Source organism: Cetorhinus maximus, chromosome 10 (genome assembly GCF_964194155.1).
Source record: "Cetorhinus maximus chromosome 10, sCetMax3.hap1.1, whole genome shotgun sequence".
NCBI classification, from domain to species: domain Eukaryota; kingdom Metazoa; phylum Chordata; class Chondrichthyes; order Lamniformes; family Cetorhinidae; genus Cetorhinus; species Cetorhinus maximus.
In genome coordinates, this window is record NC_135888.1 from 21,120,910 (window position 1) to 21,144,095 (window position 23,186).

Genomic DNA, 23,186 nt, shown 5'->3' on the forward strand with positions numbered 1-23,186 from the left:
AAGGCGCAGCTGGCTTTCATTGTGCTCCATTCCGGTAGGGCCAAGACAGCTCGAAGCGAAGGGCAGGGGCCTCGGGCAAGGGCTCCACTGGGACCGAAGAGCTGGGGAGGGTTGTACGCAAACCCATGACTGGAAGTGGGGTTGGGAAGTAAATGGCCACCCAACTGGAAAATAAGTTCAAAAATGAGGGCAGTGCCACAGCTGAGACAGTTCAGCACCAACGCGATTGACATGCACGGAGTCAGGCAAGTGAAGCAATTATGCCCACCCAAGCAACACTGATTCCTCAAAGTGGCAATGATTGCTCCCCTAGTTTTAACCCCTCGTGTGCACCCTTTAAAAGGGTCTTATGGAACAGCAGAACTATTTGGCCAGCGTCTGAGATGAGAGCAGAACATCCAGTCGAGGGGCTGAAGCTGTCGGCAGTCGGTCATGTGGGTTGGGATGGAGTTGGCCGCAGGGGGTTTGTGGTCAACCTTCATGCGCACCCCCTAATGGCCTTCATTTTGGGGGCCAGGACGCCCCAGCATGTGTATATGGGCCTTGAGGCCACAACCGCAGGTGATACCTTGACCCAAAGTGGACCTTAGGAAACAGGTGCTGATTATTGTATCTCTCTCATTGATACTGCAGTGAAGAGACCAACACGAAGTTGGAGCCTGGTGATATCGCTGCCTGCATTATTGCTTATAGGCAGGAAAGAAGGAGGAGGAGAATGTGACGGACAAGCTTGGCTTGCCAAAGGGAGGCACAGAACCCTCAATACCAAGGGGCAGCATGGCCTTCTCCAGACAGAGGATCACCCCCAGAGAGCCATCATGCATAGGTGCCTCGCTAGACCCAGAGCCTATAAACATCATATGCAGGTGAGCAAGAACCAGTGTCGCCGATGCCTGCGCGTGTCAAGGAAACTGGTCACTCACATTTGCCACCTTCTGCAGAATTTGGCGCCACGGGGACATGGAGGGCATCCGTTGCCACACTCAACTTTTACGGCAGTGGCTTCTTCCAGGGCTCCACTGGGGACCTTTGTGGGATTTCACAAGCCCCCACCCACAAAAGCACCCAGGAGTTCCCGGACGCTATTTTCGCCAATGAATACAATTTTGTCAACTTCGACAGATCAGGCAAGCCAGGAAGCAAGAGCACTGGCATTCTCTGAGATTTCAGGATTCCCACAGGTGTAGGGTGTCATCAACTGCACACACGTGACTCTTAAATCTCCCTGGCAACAAGCAGTTCAGTACGTCAATCGCAAAGGCTTCCATTCCCTCAATGTTCAGCTGGTCTGCATCCATAACAAACAGATCATGCACGTTTGCGCAACATACCCCAGAAGTGTCCACAACTCCTACATCCTCAGGAGGTCTCATATTTCTGACATCCTCCAGGGACCACACAGTATGCAGGGTTGGCTCCTCAGGGACAAGGGCTACACAAGAAGGACATGGCTGATGACGCCCCTGCGGCGGCCTCAGATTCCTGCTGGGAGAAGGTATAACGAGGCTCATGCTGCAGCCCAGATTTCATAGGGATCCTGAAAATGCGATTCCGATGCCTGGACACATCTGGAGGAGCGGCCCAGTACAGTCCCCAGAGGGTTTCACTCATCATCGTGCCTTGCTGCCTGCTACACAACCTGGCGATGCAAAGTGGAGAGGACCTGGCTGATGAGGAGATGGAAGAGCCTGCATGTCTCCTCCGATGAGGAGGAAGTTGAAGGAGATGGGGGTAATGAAGTCCTGGAAGCTGAGGAGGCAGGCGAAGAGGTCATTGCGCTAGCCAGATGAGGCAGGCGTGCTCATGAGGCCCTCATTACCAGAAGATTCCAGGAGGAGGATAACAAAATGCAGTGAGGACACTCAAGGACAGGTCTCCATCACAATGGGCCAACATCAAAACGATCATTGTACTCCTCTAATTTCAGCCATGAACTTCGAAGTGACAGTGCATCGTTGCACAGTTTGCTCACATCGTCCTGAAAGGATGTGCTACCCGGAGGAGGTCTTTCCGGCTTAAGACATCAGAAACTGCTGCATCCTCACACGTTCATCCAGCATCCCAGTCACAGCACCACCTTTAAAGACGCACAGGCACGTGGACGATCACGAATGTGATAACGGCTGCACGCCTTCAATCTGGCAAGGCTCCTCAGTGAGATCCATCGTGACCAAGGCAGCCACGCACGATGTGTTACCTCGGTGAGAGAAAAAAACCCTACACTTGGGACAAGGGACGCGATGAAACCCTGCTGTTGTGACAGGGCGTACGAATGACTGTGTGGGCTGTGGAACACTCCGCAAAGTGACACTCCCATCTGGCAGAGTCAGTTCGGGTTGCATAATTTAATTAATCACAATGCAAGAATGGAGGCAGTACACCTGTGAATGACAAGACCAGACCTTGGTTGCGTGACATTGAGATGCCTCCTCTGACATACAAGCAGTGAGCCCTCATGGCCAAACCTTGCCCTTGCAAAGCCCAAAATGACAAGACAACATGAAGCCCTCGAGGGGCTTTGGCTTATGAAGAGCCATGTTCTGGCTCATCACACAGTCGATCCTATCGCATTGGTCCTCAGCACATTGCAAGAAGCAACAATGAGCAATTGCAGTGCAGCCCTCAAGGCTGATGTGGCCCTCAGAGGTCACCATTTGCAAGCTGCATCAGTAACCTGCTGGAGAGTGAAGGCGATGGGACAAACATCGCTGTCCACCAACTTTGTGAAGATACCATCCTCCCCGCAATAGTCCCAAGCTCAGAGTTACAAATGCTCATGGCTGGGCGTTTCAGCACCTGCACACAAGTGTGCCATGGCTTCATCAACTCGAGGTGGAAAGGTTCTCCGACTTGGAGCTGAGTCATCATATTACATTTGGGAGCGTCAGATGCTTGCCTGGCTGAGGGCAGCGCATTATCATCTCTGTGAAGATGCTAAGAGACAGTGGGCACGTGGAGTTTCAGATTACATGAGCTTTCTGCAAGCATCATCACCTGTTCTCTTCAACACCACATCTTCACCTCTCAGGAATGCAGACCAGATAGGGTCATTATTCATTCACGAGATGTAGGCTTCGCTGGCTGGACCAGCATTTATTGCCCATCCCTAATCGCCCTTGAGAAGGTGGTGGTGAGCCGCCTTCTTGAATCGCTGCAGTCCATGTGGTGTAGGTGCATCCACATTGCTGTTAGAGAGGGAGTTCCAGGACTTTGATCCAGCGACAGTGAAGGAACGGCGATATATTTCCAAGTCAGGATGGTGAGTGACTTGAAGGGGAATTTCCAGGTGGTGGTGTTCCCATGTGTCTGCTGCCCTTGTCCTCCTAGATGGTAGTGGTCGTGGGTTTGGAAGGTGCTGTCGAAGGAGCCTTGGTTGCCTCAGTGTTGCAGAGCCAACACAGCACATCAAGGAACCTTGCGACACTTGGGTATGAGCAACCATACTTTACATTAATGCATTAGTGACCTGGAGAGTGACGTTGAAACGGGACACTCACTGTGGTCAGAAGGTAACACACTACACAGAAGAGTGATTCAGGATACCAACAATCGCCATTAGTGTGTGCAGTAACCAAGGTTTCAGACCAGCTCTGAAGAAGAGTCATATGGACTCGAGACATTAACTCTGTTTCTTTCTCCACAGTTGCTGTCAGACTTGCTGAGTTTTTCCAGAACTTTCTGTTTTTATTTCACACCTGACTGAAATTAATATAGTCCATCATAAAAAGGAGGCATACACAAAGACACATGAAATGATTGCGAGTGTATTTACATTCGTGAACATTATGTACAAGTGTTAACACTCATGTCCATGTTTTGTGCAACTACATCTTCACTTTCCTTACTCTGCTGCTATGTCTTGCTGCTCCCCCAACATCCACCACGGAGGCAGAGGTAACCTGCTGACTGCTACGCACAGTTGTCTGTGACGAGTCCGAGACCTAGAGGGCCTCGGCCTGCTTTTGGGGTCCTGCTGTGGGCCAGTTGCAGCCTCCTCGACCTATGGAGTAGGAGCTGATGGGGCCACAGGAAGAGGGGATTTGGATTGGTTGCAGAGTCCTAGAGTCACCTAGGTGGATGGCTCTGGAGTGTCAAGCTGCTGGTCCTCCTCCCTATGGGTGCCTGAGGGCCCCTGGGTGACTCCTTGAAGAGAAGGGGCAGCTGGAGTGAGATCAAGATGCCTTGTCCCCCTCTCAATTTGATACTGATGGATGCTACCAAGGGTCTCAGCGATGAAGTGCAGCTCATGCAGCAGTGCAGGAACGATGTCCTGGACCAATGTATCCATGGTGGCCGCCATCAGTGTTGACCTTGGTGTGTTGGCATGCCAGCGCTATCACCTCAGCCTGAAGGTGGACGGGCTTCTCCATCATGCCTTGCAATCTGAGGACCGCAGCTGACATCTCCTCCCTGAAGTTCTCTTGACTGTCGCTGAAGCTGCACCAACTGATTTAGGGCTGAGTCCAGAGGCTCCTCATCTGACTCAGACTCAGGAGAACCATGGCCTCCAGCAGTCCTCTGAGTGCTGGGGACCTCTGATGTCCCTGCCACCACCTGCTGTGGAGCAGATGGTGTGCTGTGCTCCCCAGGTTGTGATACCGAGGCTACAATAGAACTAGGTCCCACCGAGGTGTGTGTCTCTGAGCTGGTGGAGGGTGTGGGTGAGAGCTGTGACTGGTCTTCGATGTGGCTCCCCTCAAATTCCTCATCCGAGGTTTCCTCGGGGCTGGAGTCAATGGCCTGGCTTGTGTTTGACCTCAGCAGCTATCCCAGGGGTCTGTGAAAGAAAGGAGAGATAATTAATGCATAGCAGGCGACTGTGAAACAAGAGATATCACTCACAGTATGGTTGTCTGATGGATGTTTTAGCGGAAGATCCTCACTTGGTTGAGCGCCGCTGACCTCACCATCATTGCAGGCACGGTCCAACATCCTCACCGGCCAGTTGGATAGCTCTCCTGTCAAAGTCAGAGAGGACCTTGATCTCGGCAACTCCTCCGCCGTTGTGGGACTTCTCTTTTATATTGTAAGACTGGGTCAAAATCCTGGAACTCTCCCCTAACAGCACTGTGGGTATTCCTACACCACATGGGCTGCAGTGGTTCATGAAGGCAGCTCACCACCACCTTCTCAAGGGCAACCAGGGATGGGCAATAAATGCTGGTCCAGCCAGTGAAACCCACATCCCGTGAATGAATTACAAAAAAAAGACAGCTTGTCCTGCATAAAGACAGATGGAGAGAGTGTGAGCAAGACTCCCACTCTTGTGATAATAAGGATACCTGGCATTATGTTCTTATATTTAAAGAGAAGGTAGATAGATTTTTGAAATATCGGGGAGTTGAGGGCTATGAGGAGCTGGCACGAAAGAGGAGTTGGGGCCTGGGGCAGATCAGCCATGATCTTATTGAATGGCGGGGCAGGCTTGAGGGGCTGAATGGCCTACTCCTGTTTCTATTTCTTATGTTCTTATGTGTGGGTGGCGAGTGGAGCCCTGGACAGGATAGGGACGCAAGCTCCAGAGGAGATGGGGCCAGGTGGAGATGTGAAGGTGTGTGAGAGTGAGTGGTGATGTCCCTTGAGGTGGTAGCAAGTGAGATCCATGTAAGTACGTTTGATGGGCTTATGAGTGTGTGAGTTGAGAGTGATGGGATGGGTGACTTACCTGGCAGAATGGGGGAGATCATTCATCCTCTTCCAGCACTGGGTGGCTGACCTCTCCTGCAGGGCGTTTGCACAGACTACCTCTGCGACCACCACCCAAGCCGAATTGGTCACCTGGCTTTGGCAGTTCTGTGTCCAGAGCTGGGGTAGAGGACATCGCAGCGGGCCACCACTGCATCCAGCGGGCGCTCCAGTGAGGCGTCACTGAGTTTGGGCGCTGCATGCTTCCTCCCATTTCCTGCAGCTTTCCTCAGCTGAGAGAGTCCAAACACTGTGAAGGAACGCCCTTTAAATATGGTGCCTGGAGATAAGGAGCCCCGAGGTCACAACGAGGCAGGCGAATCAAAGGCCAGTAATAAGGCGTGCTCCCCGTGAATTACTGATTACTTAAGCTGGGAGCGTACGATAGGGCGCAAAAACTCGCCATTGCAGTTGGCGGGTGCGATGCCGATTTTTACACCCGCTGACAGACTTTGCCGATTTCGGGGAAAATCGTGGCCTAAGTTTTCACCTCTACATCTTATAGTGATGAAACACATTTACCTTAACAAACAGGTTTGAAGTTCAACCACTGAGTGTTTCTCTTTGTTAAGTTATGAACAAAGCTAATAAAGTCTGGCTCACATGCTGTTACCTGGCGACATTTGTGGCCTATGAGGTCAATTGCAGACGCCTGGACTAATGCTCTGGAGACATGAGTTCAAATCCCAACATGGCAGCTGGGAGAATTTAAATTCAATTCACTAATAAATCTGGAATTATATGTGAGTCTTATTAATAACAATCATGAAACTAACAAATTGTCATAAAAACCCATCTGGTTCAACAATGTTCTCAGGGGAGGAAATCTGCTATCCATACCTGGTCTGGCCTACATGGAAGTCCAGACCCTCAGCAATGCGGTCGACTCTCAATTGCTCTCTGAAATGGTCTAGCAAGCCAGGCAGCTCACCACCTGCTTATGAATAGGCAATAAATGCTGAGCTTGCCAGTGATACACACGTCCCAAGAATGAACAAAAGAAAAAAAAAATATTTTGGGGCTTAACTGTACTTCTGGTTTCATTCTCACACCAGATTTTGTGAAGGTGCAGATCTTTAATGATCAATTAGGCGAGACCAGTCCTTGCAATTGCGAATAGCTCATTCCTCCACAGTTATGTTGTAGAATTGTGCCAGGAAATATTTCTGAAATACCAGCTGCAGCTCTCAGTGCTCTGGAAGCCCTTCCCTTTTATTGGGAATGGGTTTTTACTGCACCAGGTCCACATTTAAATAACTATCTGTGTTTATATTGCTAGCAAGGCACTATATAAACAAGCCATTTTAAAAAATACTTTGCTAGCTTCTGCTTGACAGGAGACATTCAACTTCCCAGCTGCCACTGCTCAAGTAAAGTTGAATATGTTATCACCAAGCGCATCATTTGGAAATCACCCTTCTGTTGGTGCATATCTCTTAGCGTCTGCAGCAGGTTGCACCTTTCCATTGCTAGTTTCTTTTCTTCTTCGTTTCTCTGCCCAAAGACAGGTCCAACTCACAGCTCCATGACCTCCACCTGTTATGGCACAGCCGATGGTAAATGCTGAGCTGCTCAAATCCCAAAGGGAAGCTTGAAACAACTGCCACAACTGTCTTGCAATTTGTATTTTCTTTTGAGATGCGTGCCTTGGATTCAGTAGTAATAAGACTACCGAGTCTTCTTAGTTTTTTACAAAATTAAATGAAACATTTATTAATAGAAGAAACTATTTTAAGCACATACATAGGGTACAAATTACTACTATGATAACTCTTAGCTCCTCTGATTAATCTAACTCCTATTTACACCAACGTTAAGGCAACAGTAAGGCAGATAGGGCAGAATTTTGCCCTTGTCGGGCGGGCTCGGCGGGGGAGGTAGGGAAGCTGACTGTCACCCGCGATCGGGGCCGGATCGTGATTTCACACTGGTGGGCTAATTAAGGCCGGCCCAGCGTGAAACGCGTGCTGCAGTGCTCAGCACTGCCTATGCGGAGGCGTTGGGTGGGGGGCGGGGGGGCCTCATCCCGCCCATGGATGAAGTTTCCTAAAAAGTGCAAAGGCTGCTTGGCCTTCTCGCCTGCCCCCCAACCGTAAGGTTGGACGGGCAATGAAAAATTTAAGTTAATTATGCTTTTAATGGCCTTAATAGGTTTTTTGATTGTCGGCGGGCATGCTGCCGATTCCTGTGTGCGCCCGCCGACCTAAATATCGCGTGACTGCACGTTGATGACGAGATGCTCACCTGACATCAACGTGCATCATTTTTCGCTAGAGCGGGTCGGGCGCACGCCCGCCTGCCAAGGTAAAAATTCTGCCCATAGATTTTAAAAGACCCAGGCAAAGTAATACGATACCCTGAATAGTCAAATCCAAAGCGACTTTTTCTCAGCTTGGTTCCTTGTAGACAGCAACTTGAGGCTTAGAGGCTGGAGGCTTTTCACATTTGTGTTAGATCTTAAAATTGCCTGACCTTACACACAGCCTTCTCTCCTTTATACATATTTTCCCCTTTGAATGCAAATTCCCATTGTTTCACTATGTCTTTGGGCTTTACCTCTCTAATAATAAAAATCTATCATAGTACTAATTTTATCAGTTATCCTAGGGAAAATAAACACACTGTTTCTTAACTTCTTCTGGTGAGGTGTAACATTTCACCCCCTCTTTTGAATTCAAGCTACTCTGGTTTATTTAAAAATGCAAATGTTCCCTTTACACCTCACATTCTAAAACTCACCCATATTCTCACACACGCACACCTGCTGCCATTGACACGTGTGCATTGTAGCTGGCAAATCTGGGTTCATTGACATCTTTGGAGCCTCCTTAGCACTTGTTTACAGGGTAAAGAGTATGAGTTGACCACTTGACATCTCAAAGTGCTTTACAGCCAATGAAATACTTTTGAAGTGTGGTCACTGTTGTAATGTGGGAAACACCGCAGCCAATATACGCACAGCAAACTCTCTCAAACAGCAATCTGCTAATGATCGGATAGTGGGCAGAATTTAGTGGAGCCCACTGGAGTGGGAAAGATAGCAGGCGGACCCAGACAATCACATGGGAGGCCGCGTGACTGATTCCGGGCAACAGGAAAACTGTAGCGTGTTAAGTGAGTGGCAGGAAGGGACTGATGCGGGAAACTCGCCTGCTAGCGGTGGGAAGGCAATCAGGCTCTTAAACCCAATTATCCCTGAGCCAACCAGGATTTACTGGTGGGCTCAGGGATTAGACAAGACTTGCATGGGTCTTTGGTTCCTCCAGAAAGCTGCTCTGCAAACCTCCTCAGTGATACTAGAGGCTTTGTGGGCTGGGGAGGGGTTGGGAGGTTTCCTCATTCACAGGTACTCGCTGCCCGATCGTGGGCTCTGGCTTTAGGAAAGGGGGGCCTTGCTAACAGCCACCCCCCTGCCCTTGCCACTGACCACTCCCTCCTACCCTCACCAACGATCCCGATCCGTCCACTTACTTCTCTCCAGGGATCCAGGGACGATCTCTGGTGAAGGCCCCGATGTGTTACCCAGTGGCTACTGCTCCCAGTGGCATTGCTGGTGCTGGAGATTCGCTGCCCCCTGTTTGGCCGGCAGGTCTGGTGGTGGGGGGGTGGTGGTGTTGGTTTCAGGATTTCTGCCCTATTGGGGCATAAGCCCACGGGAGGCTTGAAGCTGTCCAGGTAAGTGCCTGTTGTCCTGGTTATTGCATTGGGCCTTCATTGCAATATTTAAACCAGATGGATTTTGATAAACGTGTCCACAAGAGCAGCTCTTGTAGCCACAGTATCATCTTTTCCCTTGTCAAGGACCAGGAGTGGAGATTCATCCCCTTTACAAGGCCAACTGGTAGCTCCTGGAGAAAAGAGGGACACTCTCTGGTGGGTTTCACCAGAGTGCGAATCTGTCAGGAACCTCATACATTTGTCTACAGAATCACAGAATCACACAGTGCAGAAGAGGCCCTTCGGCCCATCAAGTCTGCACCGACGCATGCGAATCACCTGACCTACTTAATCCCATTTACTAGCGCTTGGCCCATAGCCTTGAATGTTATGACGTGCCAAGTGCTCATCCAGGTACTTTTTAAAGGATGTGAGGCAACCCGCCTCCACCACCCTCCCAGGCAGCGCATTCCAGACCGTCACCACCCTCTGGATAAAAAAGTTTTTCCTCACATCCCCCCCTAAACCTCCTGCCCCTCACCTTGAACTTATGTCCCCTCGTGACTGACCCTTCAACTAAGGGGAACAGCTGCTCCCTATCCACCCTGTCCACGTCCCTCCTAATCTTGTACGTTTCTCTTTATGTTGCCACTTCAAAGTGCTAGTGTAAAATTTGTTCTCCTTAAAATGAAACACAAAAATTAATTAATGAGCTACGGATGCCCAATTTCTTGATGTGTATTCCAGGAGTCTTAGTGACAGCACAGATACGTAGCCGGAAGCTCATCTCAGGGTCAAACATGACACACAGGTTGCAAACAGCCTGATTTAATCTCAGACAGTTGCCAGGTAAAGGGATGGATTTGGTAGCTAGGGAATGGAGTTTGGAGTGTTGAAGTGTTGGAAGAGTATTTACCTTGAATGCTCTGTTTTAAACTTGCTTAACAATCGCATCGTAGTTGACACCTGGCAAACCTTCTCAAAAACCCAAAGACTTAGGAAAGAACCTGTTTTTATCTTTTACCAGGTGCCCTGACTGAAAGTCAGTCTCACATTTTGTGGGAAAATGAGATTTTACTTTTGAAAAACGGATTCTTTAATTTTCTAAACATATATCAGGGTGGCCATTATAGGGGGCTTTTATGTCTGGATATAAAGAAGAAAATGTTACCAGATTGCTGATTTTCAACAGCAAAAACTGAATTACTGAGAGTGAGCAGCGAGACAGGAGAATTCCCATGCAAAAATATTACTGATAATGTTTTCACAGGCAAAGAAAAATTAAAGTAATTTGGTTATCAAGATAGAATCTATGATTCAGAATATAACGATTTGAACTTCAAGCCAGTCTTGGGAAGGTATCGGGCAGGTAATATCTTGGTGCAGTTGGTTTTAGGCCATATAAATTTAATAAGTCCTGGGGATTTCCTGCGAATATTGACGCACATCATTCTAACTTCTGAAGGAGAGTGTCCTATCCTAAGGAAAGCAGTGCCGAATTGCAGAATGTGATTTTTTTATTATTCGTTCATGGGATGTGGGTGTCGCTGGCTAGTCCAGCATTTATTGCCCATTCCTATTTGCCCTTGTTCAGAGAGCATTTAAGAGTCAACCACATTGCTGTGGGTCTGGAGTCACATGTGGGCCAGAACTGGTAAGGACAGCAGACATAAAGGACATTAGTGAACCAGGTGGGTTTTTATGACAATCCACAGTGTTTTCATGGTCATCATCAGACTTTTATTTCCAGATTTTTTATTGAATTCAAATTCCACCATCTGCTGTGCCGGGATTCGAACCCAGGTCCCCAGAGCATTACTCTGGGTCTCCGGATTACCAGTCCAGTGACAGTACCACTACGTCAGAAGATAGGCGCCAGTGAATTATGGTCTCCTGGTCAGGGGAGGGCCCCTTTTTGAAAGGCACTCGCTGCCCAATCGAGGGAGCCAGCATCAGGGAGGGGAGGCCCGCTGAGAGCCAACCCACCTGCCCTCACTGTTGACCCTGCGAAACCCCTCCCGCCATTACGTACCTCTGGCCTGGGTCACTCCGCAATCCTGGGCCTCTGATGGGTGTCGTTCCAACAGCAGCCACTGTCTCCCTGGTGACGTTGCTGAGCAAAAGAGCTGCTGGCCTCTGATTGACTGGCAGCTCTCAGTGGGTGGCATTTGCGCCCATGTTGTCCTTGTTCCCAGAGAAGGCCTGCTGCTGGACACCTAATACCGGCAGGCCTTCCCAGAGGAGGCAACGAGGGTCTCTCACTGGTCTTTCAGCTGCCAGGTGAAACCCCTGGTGCCTCCATAAAATCCACCCCCCCCCCCCCGACCATCATAGGGCCTGCTTTGAAATCTGTTAAGGGAATGGGTTTTGAATGAGTTAAAATCTTGCTTATAGCACCAATCCGAATCGAACTCTACTTCCCCGGTGACGCACCGTAGAACTAAACCATGCAGATCAGAAGCTCCTAACATTTCTCAGTCACTGCTGACTTGGCTGATCTTCGGCAGGCAGCACGGACAGTTTAGAGAGCAGAGAAGAAAAAAAATCAGCCAGTCCTTTTACTGCTGATTGCCATTCACTGACCCATGCTGGAAATGCCATTCACTGACCCATGCAGGAAATGCCATTCACTGACCCATGCAGGAAAGTGTGTGTTTAAGGCCGTCCGATGAAGAAAGGATAGGTGTCTGCAGTGATGCCGTCCACGATTATGAAGCTGTGAGGTATCTGAGCACTGCCTGCATACTTCTGACCACCAGGGGAAGAGGGTGAAAATGAGAAAAACAAATTATTTCAAAACGTTTTTGGACATCTGAATTAATTTCAGATGTTTGATTTGATTGTCACTGTTAGAAGTGAAGCAGACCAAGTCAAAATCACCTAGAGAAAGCAATTACCCTCCGTGTAGGAACGCTAAAATTTTAAAAACAGACCTTTTTTGTATTAGTTCACCAAATGTATTTGAGTTTGTCCAGTGAATTCGTGTGAATGCTTTAAATACTTGGTTGTGTGGATTAAGTTGAGTCACCAAACAACTGTTTATCATCAAAAAATCCCCATTGTGCTTTCTTCTTTGTCAGTTGCCCACTAGTGATTCCCTGTCCATCATCTCTCAGTTTCTTCCCTGTTCCTCATCTGCTGAATTCAGCTTTTCAATAAACTGCTGGCTATTCTCTGGTACAGGACCCAAGTGGCAGTTCTTTATGTGTCTTCTTAGATGTACGTTGGTAGGCAAAGTCAATCATTGAGACGTTGCAACATAGCCTGACCCTGTCTTCACCCAACATACACTCTTTCACACTCTCTCCCTTTCTAGAAGGTATCACTGCACAGCAACTGGCACCAGGAACCCTAACTGGTTTTAGTCCCTTCCTTGTGTCAGAATACTGAGGCCGATTGCAACATCCTGACTCAACATAGAGCAGGAATTGTCTTTAGACGGTCTAATCCAGTCACTAGTGTGGAGTGTCCACTCTGTGGATGTGAGAGTTGGACTCTGAGGAAAGAGGGTGAGAGGAGGATTTGAAAAGTGGGCTTGGTGGAGGATGCTCTGAATCAGGATGGACAGGAAGACAAATGAGTGGGTTAGATCAAGAGTAGATCTTCAGGAATCAAAAGGATTGCTAAGTACAGTTTGAGAGAGAGATGGCCAAGTACGGACATTGGAAATGAAGACCCGACAACCTTGTGCTGGCAACAATTGAAGGAGAAATTGAGGGTAAAAACAGGAGAGGAAGAGGGAAAATCAAGTGGATGGATAACATTGAGACGTGGACAGAGGGAGGCTTGAAGAAAACAGCGAAGAAGCAAGACGATGCCAACGGCCCCAGTAAGGCTCTGGTGAAAATGAACAAATGATCTACGTGGCTCATTACCATTATTTACCCATTGTGCAAATAAAATGGACCCTTGGGATCTTTGGCAAGGTTTAGTACATCTTCAAGCTGAGAAGATGAAGGTTAAAGATCAAACCAAACCCATTAACCCTCACCACAGATAAGACCATCAGTCCTCATGTCAGTAAGATGTGATCAAGAAAACAAATAAAAAGGAAGAAGCTACATTTATATGGATCTTTTCATTGCCGCTGGATGTCTCGAAGCGCTTGACAGCTGGTGAAGTACTCTTGATGTGTAGTCACTGTTGTACTGCCACAAACAGCAATGTGATAATAACCAGGTAATCAGTTTTTGGGATGTTGATTGAGGGGCTGCCGATTGGCCAGGACACTGGGGATAACTCCCCCGCTCTTCTTTGAAATGGTGCCATGGCGTCTTTTATACCCACCCGAACAAGCAGTTGGGGCCTCGATTTAATATTTCATCCAAGAGACAGCGACTCCGACAGTGCAGCGCTCCCTCAGTATTGCACTGGGATATCAGCCTCGATTTTTGTGCTCAAGTCCTGCACTGGGACTTGAATCCACAGCTTTCTCGCACAGATGTGAGTGAGCTATCAGCTGAGCCACAGCTGACACATAATAATTAGTGCCATTTCCTACCAGATTTCAGAGTGTCATCTCCAAGATAAAGTATTTGGCAAACAAGCTGATATAATCCACCTCAAGCTACGTCATCTCACATTAGCTGCTACAAAAATGACATGTTTAGTTTCTGATTCTTCCTTTTCCTCCCCAACACAGGAATATAGTTCACTAATGTACTTTTCATGAAGGTGCATTGTATTTGCGCATTTGGCTGAGATTGTGCTTTTTTGCCCTTTCCTCTATTTGCTTTTAAGGATGATTTTCGGTTTTCAGTTGTACAAATGCTTTGTTTTTCTTATTCTTTTTCAAATGGAGTAATGTGCTTTTTTTCCCTTCTATTTAGGGACTAAAAGGTTACCCTGGACCACCTGGCCACCCTGGAAGACCGGTGAGTGTTTGTTTCCCTTCATTCTCACAGATTCAGAGGGAATTTTCGGAGGGAACGTACACGGATTTCATTATCAAATCCCATTCAATGCCAAAAAAGAACTTTAATTTGTCACCTCCCACATTGTTTCCCCTCAATGCCCTGCAGTCCTGGTCGGGCTGGTTCACTGCCTGCATTAACTTTGTGTGTCTAGAGTAGTGGACTGGCAATTGTACGAATATACAAAAATGACAGACAGGAAAAGAACAACTGGTCTGTATGATCACAATGCATCACAATACAAACATTCCCACCCACCCAGAGCCATGTAACTTCGTGAGAGAGGCGAGAAAAGCAAAAAAGGTCTTTGTTATGTAGTGCATTGAGTTGAGCAGAGAAATTAATGACTCCACCAATGTTTCTTCTAGGGCATTCAAGGTCCTATTGACTATCAAACCACAGATTGGTACAACACAGAAAGAGGCCCTTCAGCCCTTCAGATCCATGCTAACTCAATGCATGAGCAATTTAGCTAGTCCCATTCCCTGACCCTTTCCTTGCAGGCCTGCAATTGTTTTCCCTTCAGGTGCTTATCCAATTCCCTTTTGCAGGCCATAGTTTAATCTGTTTCCAACACTACCTCAGGCAGTGCATTCCAGATCGTAACCACTAGCAACGTAAAAACACTTTTCCTCATATCCAAACAACATTAATTCTCTTAGCAGGTCTGGAAGCATCGGCGGAGAAGAAAAGAGTTGACGTTTCGAGTCCTCATGACCCTTCAGCAGAACTGAGTGAAGTTAGGAGAGGGGTGAAATATAAGCTGGTTTAAGGTCGGGTTGGTTGGGGGGGCGGGGCGGGGGGGGGGGGTGTAGAGAAGTTGAGGGTGGGGTGGTTGTAGGGACAAGCAAGCAGTGATAGGAGCAGATAATCAAAATTTGTTACAGACAAAGGAACAGGGAGGTGTTAAAGGTGGTGATATTATCTAAGAGAATGTGCTAATTAAGAATGGATGGCAGGACACTCAAAGTACAGCTCTAGTGGGGGTGGGGTGGAAAGACTGACAGGGTATTATAGTTATAGATTTAAAAATAATGGAAATAGGTGGGAAAAGAAAAATCTATATAAATTATTGGAAAAAACAAAAGGGAGGGGGAAGAAACGGAAATGGGGGTGGGAATGGGGGAGGGAGTTTAAGATTAAAGTTGTTGAATTCAATATTCAGCCCGGAAGGCTGTAAAGTGCCTAGTCGGAAGATGAGGTGCTATTCCTCCAGTTTGCGTTGGGCTTCACTGGAACAATGCAGCAAGCCAAGGACAGACATGTGGGCAAGAGAGCAGAGTGGAGTGTTAAAATGGCAAGCGACAGGGAGGTCTGGGTCATTCTTGCGGACAGACCGTAGGTGTTCTGCAAAGCCCTGTCGCTTGCCATTTTAACACTCAACCCTGCTCTCATGCCCACATGTCTGTCCTTGGCTTGCTGCATTATTCCAGTGAAGCTCAACGCAAACTGGAGGAACAGCACCTCATCTTCCGACTAGGCACTTTACAGCCTTCCGGGCTGAATATTGAATTCAACAACTTTAATCTTAAACTCCCTCCCCCATCCCCACCCCCATTTCCGTTTCTTCCCCCTCCCTTTTGTTTTTTCCAATAATTTATATAGATTTTTCTTTTCCCACCTATTTCCATTATTTTTAAATCTATAACTATAATACCCTGTCAGTCTTTCCACCCCACCCCCACTAGAGCTGTACTTTGAGTGTCCTGCCATCCATTCTTAACTAGCACATTCTCTTAGATAATATCACCACCTTTAACACCTCTTTGTTCCTTTGTGTGTAACATCTTTTGATTATCTGCTCCTATCACTGCTTGCTTGTCCCTACTACCACCCCCACCCCCCAACTTCTCTCCCCCCACCCCACCCCCACCTTAAACCAGCTTATATTTCACCCCTCTCCTAACTTCACTCAGTTCTGTTGAAGGGTCATGAGGACTCGAAATGTCAACTCTTTTCTTCTCCGCCGATGCTGCCAGACCTGCTGAGTTTTTCCAGGTAATTCTGTTTTTGTTTTGGATTTCCAGCATCCGCAGTAGTTTTTTGTTTTTAATTCTCTTAGTCCTTTCCACTTTGACATTTTGGTGTTTTATCAAAACTGAATTCCTTCTAGTTCCTAACTGACTGTTTTTCACAGTCTCCATCTCTTGTTATGTTCTTCACACTGCCTATACACTGATAAAGGTGAGATGGTGGCGCAGTGGTAATGTCACTAGTAATCCAACGGCCCAGGCTAATGCCCTTGGGTCCATATGACTCTTCTTCAGACTCTTCTTCTGCTCTGAAGAAGAGTCATAAGGACTGGAAATGTCAACTGTGTTTCTCTCTCCACAGATGCTGCCACACCTGAGTTTTTCTAGCATTTTTTTGTTGACTCAAATTCAGACCCTGTAATTGAAAGCTAGTCTCATTAGTGGTGACCATGAAACTATCATCGATTGTTGTAAAAACCCACCTAGTTCAATAATGCCCTTTCAGTAAGGAAATCTTCCATCCTTATACCTGGTCTGGCCTACATGGGGCTCCAGACCCACAGCAATGTGGGTGACTCTTAACTGCCCCCTGAAATGTCTGAGCAAGTAAACTAATTTCAAGGACAATTAGGGAAAAATGCTTGCCTTGCCAGCGATGCCCACATCCCACAAAAGAATAAAGAAAAATAAATTCAACACTCCAAATGTTTTTTTTTTAAATTATTACTCTTCGACCGCACTTTTAGGTGATTCAGAACCTCTATTCCACTAGAAATAAATATCCTAGAAATAAAGATTTTCAAGTGAACCATAGTGAGAATACACTATTGTGGTTCTGCTAATGAATTCGGTCTGTTGGTGGCTCAATATTCCATCAGAAAATGTGTTAGACCATTGTAATCTTTAGTAAACAGATTAAAAAAAGATGTGGCACGGCTAGCTGTAGAATCTAAGCTTTAATCACCAATGATCGGCTCTCTGCCAGTCATACCTTCCATTACTAAAATCTCCATGCTAATCATTAACACTCTAATGCAAAAATCTGTGAAAAGCTAAATCTTCATTTCAAACCAAGTTTTTTTTATACGATTTATTTTTCAAAGATTAAGTTTTGAAATTTACGGGAAATATCCAGTTTTTCTGCAGCAAAACACCAGCGCGGACAATTTGCATTCTGAAAATGGAAAATTAGGGATTGCAAAGCAGTCATGTGTGAGTAGAAGAAACACTCCTTATTCAGGATGCAATTTTCACACATGACTTTTTTTTACAGAGGAATTTCCAGCAGAATTCAACTTGATTCTTTTCTTTATTGAATCACCTTACCTAAGGCACATTAATGCTCCGTTAAACGATAGATGCGGAGGTCTTGTGATACTGTGAGCAGTTTCTCTGCCTCTGAGCCAGAAGCTCCAGGTTCGAGTCTCACCCCAGGACTTGATGGCCATGGAAGGTGCATTTCTGTTGTGGCCAAACGGGTTGAGTATCAGCCTGCAAATCCTTCCAACACACACCAATTGCAGGCGGTAAGAGTGGGAGAGGTTCATGGTCAGCCATGTGATGGAAAGAACCTTGGAGCCTCTAACATTACCATCCATAGCTCCAAACCACAACACGCATGTAAAAAAGTGTGTGTGGCCACAGCAACTCTGTGTCGCTGAGTGAACTGTAATACACCACTTCCAAACTACAGATAATTGAAAATTATACCTGGGAATTTATGCTAACTAGCAAACCTCTGTAAACATTGCCTTGATTTTACTGGAAAGAAGGTTTTTAAAAATCCTTCCATTGGATTTGAGACACAGGGGACCACGTATGTATGAATGAGTGCGCTGTAAATGCAGAGCATGTTGGACAGTGTGGCACTCAAATACATTTGCGAATTCAAGGGTTTCTGGCACAACTTTGTCTAGATAAACAGATCCAGCTGCTTTAGAAATGTATTAGATTTTTTTTCAGAAAACAGTCCATTTTTTACAGGTACTCAGCTTTAACAAAAAGTAATAAAGGTATCTAAAGAAATAAAAATGATGAGCAGCTTCCTTGCAGCAAGGAAATGAAATGTCTTCACCTAAAGATGAAAAGATTTTAAGCCACATAATTTTAGAACAGTAACATTATGTTGGGTTATACTTTTGCACCATGAGGTATTAAGATGTTTTATGTAGTGATTAGTACATACACTTAACTGTTGCTTATTTCATTGGCCAGAGCACCCAGTCCTCATGGTTACCAAGATAGCTTTTCCTCATGTGATGGAGGTAAAGAACAGAAAATTGCAACTGAAGTGAATGTAAAGTGACTACTTTGTGCTTGAGCTTAAAGATATTGAATTGCAACTTCTTCCGTGTCCAAAACATGCACCATTTATTTCAGAATCCCTCAACCTGATTGGTTGCCCTGCTCACTCAGGTCCCCAATTCCTTTGTAAAGGGCAGCGTGTTGCTTCGATTCACACTTCCACCAACTTGCAGGGCACAGTATTGTCACCATTAAACATACAAGGACAAGTCTAACTAACCGTGGGTGTCACCCTCCATTTTTTTTTATTGTTCATGGGGTGTGGTTGTCGCTGGCTAGGCCAGCATTTATTGCCCATCCCTAATTGCCCTGGAGCAGGAGGTGGTGAGCCTCCTTCTTGAACTTCTGCAGTCCCTGTGGTGTAGGTACACCCACAGTGCTGTTAGGGAGGGAGTTCCAGGATTTTGGCCCAGTGACAGTGAAGGAACAGTGACATATTTCCAGGTCAGGATGGTGAGTGACTTGGAGGGGAACTTCGAGGTGGCGGTGTTCCCATCTATCTGCTGCCCTTGTCCTTCTAGGTGGTAGAGGTCACGGGTTTAGAAGGTGCTGTTGAGGGAGCCTTGCTGAGTTGTTGCAGTGCATCTGGTCACAGCATTTTTTGTATGATGCAGGGTTGAATTTTGTCAGGGCGGCGGTGGTCCGATGGCGGGCCAGAAAGCTGGGGGCAACCCTGTCTCGGTCCTTTCCCGGGGTCCTGACCCGATTCTGTGCCAGTCAGCCAATTAACTGACCTGGTGTCGGGACGCCCAGCCCTTTTAAGTGATGACAGTCGCTCCTCTGAGAGGCGCCGGCCAGTCAGAGGGCCAGCAGCTCTTCAGTGCAAGTAGTGCCACTGGGAATGGCAGCTGCTGCTGGCACTGCACCCGGCCTGGAGCAGTATCATAGGTGCTGCCCTGGGACGAAGGAAAGTGGGGCTTGGGTTACTGTGTCCAGTCAGGCAGGCCCCGGCTAGAGTGGAGAGGGTGTTTGGCGAGGTAGTTGGTGAGGGCGGAGGGTGGTGGCCCTTGCCAGGAGGGGTGCCTTCAGTGGGTCACAGAGGTTTTACTCCATGTCTACCCCAAGTGGTGGAGGGCCCCATCCCCCCCCTCGCCACCGCTGGTAAAATGCCAGCAGCGGTGGGAAGAGGCCCTTAATTGGCCACTTAAGGGTCTGAATTGCCCTCTGGGCTGAAAGGCCATCCTTCATTTTCCCCACCACAGAGAGAATTCCACAGCATCTGGAAGGCAACGGGCTGGAAAGGAGAAAGTTAAGCAGTTTCCCACTTTGCCTGCCAATCAGGGTCCTTTGCTGAAAATGTGTGCGCGAGACGTGGGACAAAAATGCGAACATTCTTGACTCTGAAGCGTCCATAGTTTTCGAGGCTGACAACCCCTCACCGTCTAGACTCGCGCGTAAAGCAGTCACTCGGGGCAGGATTTTTCCCTCGTCGGGCAGGCGGGCCCGGGAGCGGTCGTGATACAGGCCGCCACCCGCCATTTCACATCTTCATTTATTTTCTTACACCTTTTAATTTTAATTCCTGTTGGGGAACCTCATCCCGCCCATGGATGGGGTTTCATAAAAAAAATCCAAAGGCCGCTTGGCCTTTTCGCCCGCCCGCCAACCGAACGGAAGGTTGGACGTCAGCGAAAAATCAGATTTAATGAATTGATTAAGGGCCTTAATAGGCCCCTTGATTGTCAGCCCAGTGAAATACCGCGAGGGTGTGCGATGACATTGGGATGCTCGCCCGACGTCAGCGCGCTCTATTTAACTCTCATTCAGGTCGGACGCGCGCTCACCCCAACGAGAGAAAAATCCTGCCCTTGTGCAACTGCTGACACTTTTGGAACCTCAGCACAATTGCTGGCCTGGATTTTCTACTTTTGCCATTGAAGGGGAAATGGGTAGGAAAATCACAGCCTAGCGAATACCGAAGAGAAGAACCCCAGCCATTGTCTTCTGGAGTGTTGGGGAGAAACCAGACGGCATTACTAGGCACAGAGAACTTGACCTGTGATGGCACATAAACAGCAGAACCTGCATTTATGCAGCATGTTTAATGTTAAAAGAAAAGCCAAGGAGCTTCAGAAATCTGAGGGTGAAATAAAGGAATTCAAGCCGAAGAATTGCGAAGACATAGCACTTGAAGGCCAGTTTCAATAGAGGAGAAAGAATTGAGGGAAAGAAGAAAGCCTTGCACTTACACAGCACTTTTCACAAACGCTGAATATCTCAAAGTGCTTCACAGCCAATGAAGTACTTTTGAAGTGTCGTCACTGGAGTAATGTAGGAAGCACAGCGACCAATTTGTGCACAGCAAGCTCCCTCAAACAGTGTGTGATAATGGCCAGAGGATCTGTTTCTGTGATGTTGAGGGATAAATATTGGCCAGAACATTGGGGAGAATTTCCCTGCTCTTCTTCAAAATATTACCAATGGATCTTTTACATCGACCTGAGAAGGCAGATGGGGCCTCAGTTTAACATCTCATCCGAAAGCCAGCCCCATTTTCCCTCACTATCCCCATATCCCTTGATGTCTTTAATATCTAGAAATCTATCTCTCTTTGTCTGGAACAAACTCAACAATGGAGCCTCCACGGTCCTCTGTGGTAGAGAATTCCAAAGATTCACCACCCTTTGAGTGAAGAAATTCCTCCTCATCTCTGTCCCTAAATGGCCTACCCCTTATCCTGACATTGTGTCTCCTGATTCTAGAGCCCCCAGCCAAGGGAAAATTCCTTCCTGCACCTACCCTGTCGAGCCCTGTAAGGATTTTGTATGTTTCAATGAGATCACCTCTCCTTCTTCTAGAGAATACAGGCCCAGTCTCCCCAGTCTCTCTTCGTAGGACAATCCCACTATCCCAAGAATTAGCCTGGTGAACCTCTGTTGCAATCCCTCTATGACAAGCATATCCTTTCTTAGGTAAGGGGACCCAAAACCATACACAATACTCCAGATGTGATCTCACTAAGGCTTTATACAATTGAAGCAAGACACCTTTACTCCTGTACTCAAATCCTCTTGCAATAAAGACCAACATACCATTCGCCTTCCTAATTGCTTGCTGCATCGGCTTTCAGTGACTTATAAATAAGGACACCCAGGTCCTGTTGGGCATCAACATTTCCCAATCTCTCACCATTTAAGAAATACTCTGCATTTCTGTTTTTCCTTCAAAACTTCACATCTTTCCACATTGCCATGTTCTTGCCCGCTCACTTAGCCTGTCAAAACCCCCTTGAAACCTCTTAGCATCCTCCTCACAACTCACATTCCCAGCTAGTTTTGAGTGATCAGCAAACTTGGAAATATTATTTTTGGTCCCCATATCAAAATCATTGATATAGGTTGTTAACGGCTAGGGCCAAAGCACTGATGTTTATGGTCAGCCTGTCAACCTGAGATTGATGTTGAACAAGCAGTCCGAAAGAACAGAGGCAGTGGAGAGACAATCAAGTTAATGTTACAAGAGTTCCAAGAATGCACAATGGTCATGGCAACAGTTGCTTCAGAAGATTGCCAAAAATGAAAATAAACAATAGCTTGAGAGATGAATGGAGATGCTCAGATAGATTGATGGTTGAGAGAGGAAATTGAGATAGAAAATACAAGGGATTCCAGCAAGAATCAAAGAAACAAAGAGAATTGGCAGAATGAGAGAGGAAAGCAAAATAAAATGAACATGTTGTACAGTTTATGAAGTTTCCTTTCACTCTGTGCTACTTTTTATTTCAATCTTAGTGGTTTACCCTATCAACATCTTGGATCAAAAACCTCTAACAGTGTCAGCTGTGGCTCTGTAGGTAGCACTCTCAGCTGATTCAGAAGGTTGTGGGTTCAAGTTTCAGACCAGAGACTTGGGGCTGAATTTTAGGCTGATCGGGTGCACGCCCCACCCGACTGGACGCGAAATCGCACAAGATAACTTCGGGCGAACGTCCCAATGTCATCCCGCGCTCGCACAATATTTCGGTCAGCGGGCGGGCACAAAAGTTGGAAGCACGTCCACCGATGAATAAGAGGCCAATTAAGGTTATTAAAGATGCAATTGTCTCCGATTTTTCGTGGTCCACCCAACCTTACGGTTGGCGGACGGGCGAATCGGCTGGTGGACTTTGCATTTTTCACGAAACCCCATCCAAGGGCAGGATGAGGTTTCCGTTATTAAATGAAAGGAAAATAAAAATCTATGGACGGCAATTTTATCCAGGGCAGAATTTTGCCTGGATGGACGGGCGGGCCTGGGAACGGCCGCGAAGCCAACTGCTGCCCCCGATTGGGCCCCAACCGCAATTTCACGGTGGCTGGCCAATTATCAGCCAGCCAGCGTCAAACACACGCAGCAGCGCTCAGCATTGCCGGGGTGGGGGGGGGCAAGAGGAGCGCGCGCGCTGAAGTTCGCGCATGCGCGTGGGTGCGCGCCGTAAAAAAGCCCCTGAGGCACAGAACTGCCTCAGGGAGCTGAAGATCTTTGACCATAAAAATAAAGATATTTAAAATCACGAAAACATGTCCCCTCGTGTGACTGTGTCACATGAGCAGAGACATGTTAAATAGGAGTGTGAAAAGTTACTATTTGTTTTTAATCACTGGTCGAAACCTCATCTCGCCTGTGGATAAGGTTTCGCCAAAAATGCAAAGGTCGCTTGGCCTTTTCACTCGCA

The 23,186-nt window shown here is 47.2% G+C and overlaps 1 protein-coding gene across 2 annotated transcripts in view; it reads left to right on the forward strand.

Moving 5' to 3' along the window:
- Positions 1-23,186, forward strand: part of col27a1b (collagen, type XXVII, alpha 1b) — a 605,111-nt gene that overhangs the window by 149,909 nt on the left and 432,016 nt on the right. For both annotated transcript variants that reach the window (XM_078550110.1, XM_078550108.1), the window contains exon 8: positions 14,172-14,216. In XM_078550110.1, the coding sequence (XP_078406236.1) occupies positions 14,172-14,216 (45 nt within the window). The remainder of the gene's footprint in view (positions 1-14,171; positions 14,217-23,186) is intronic.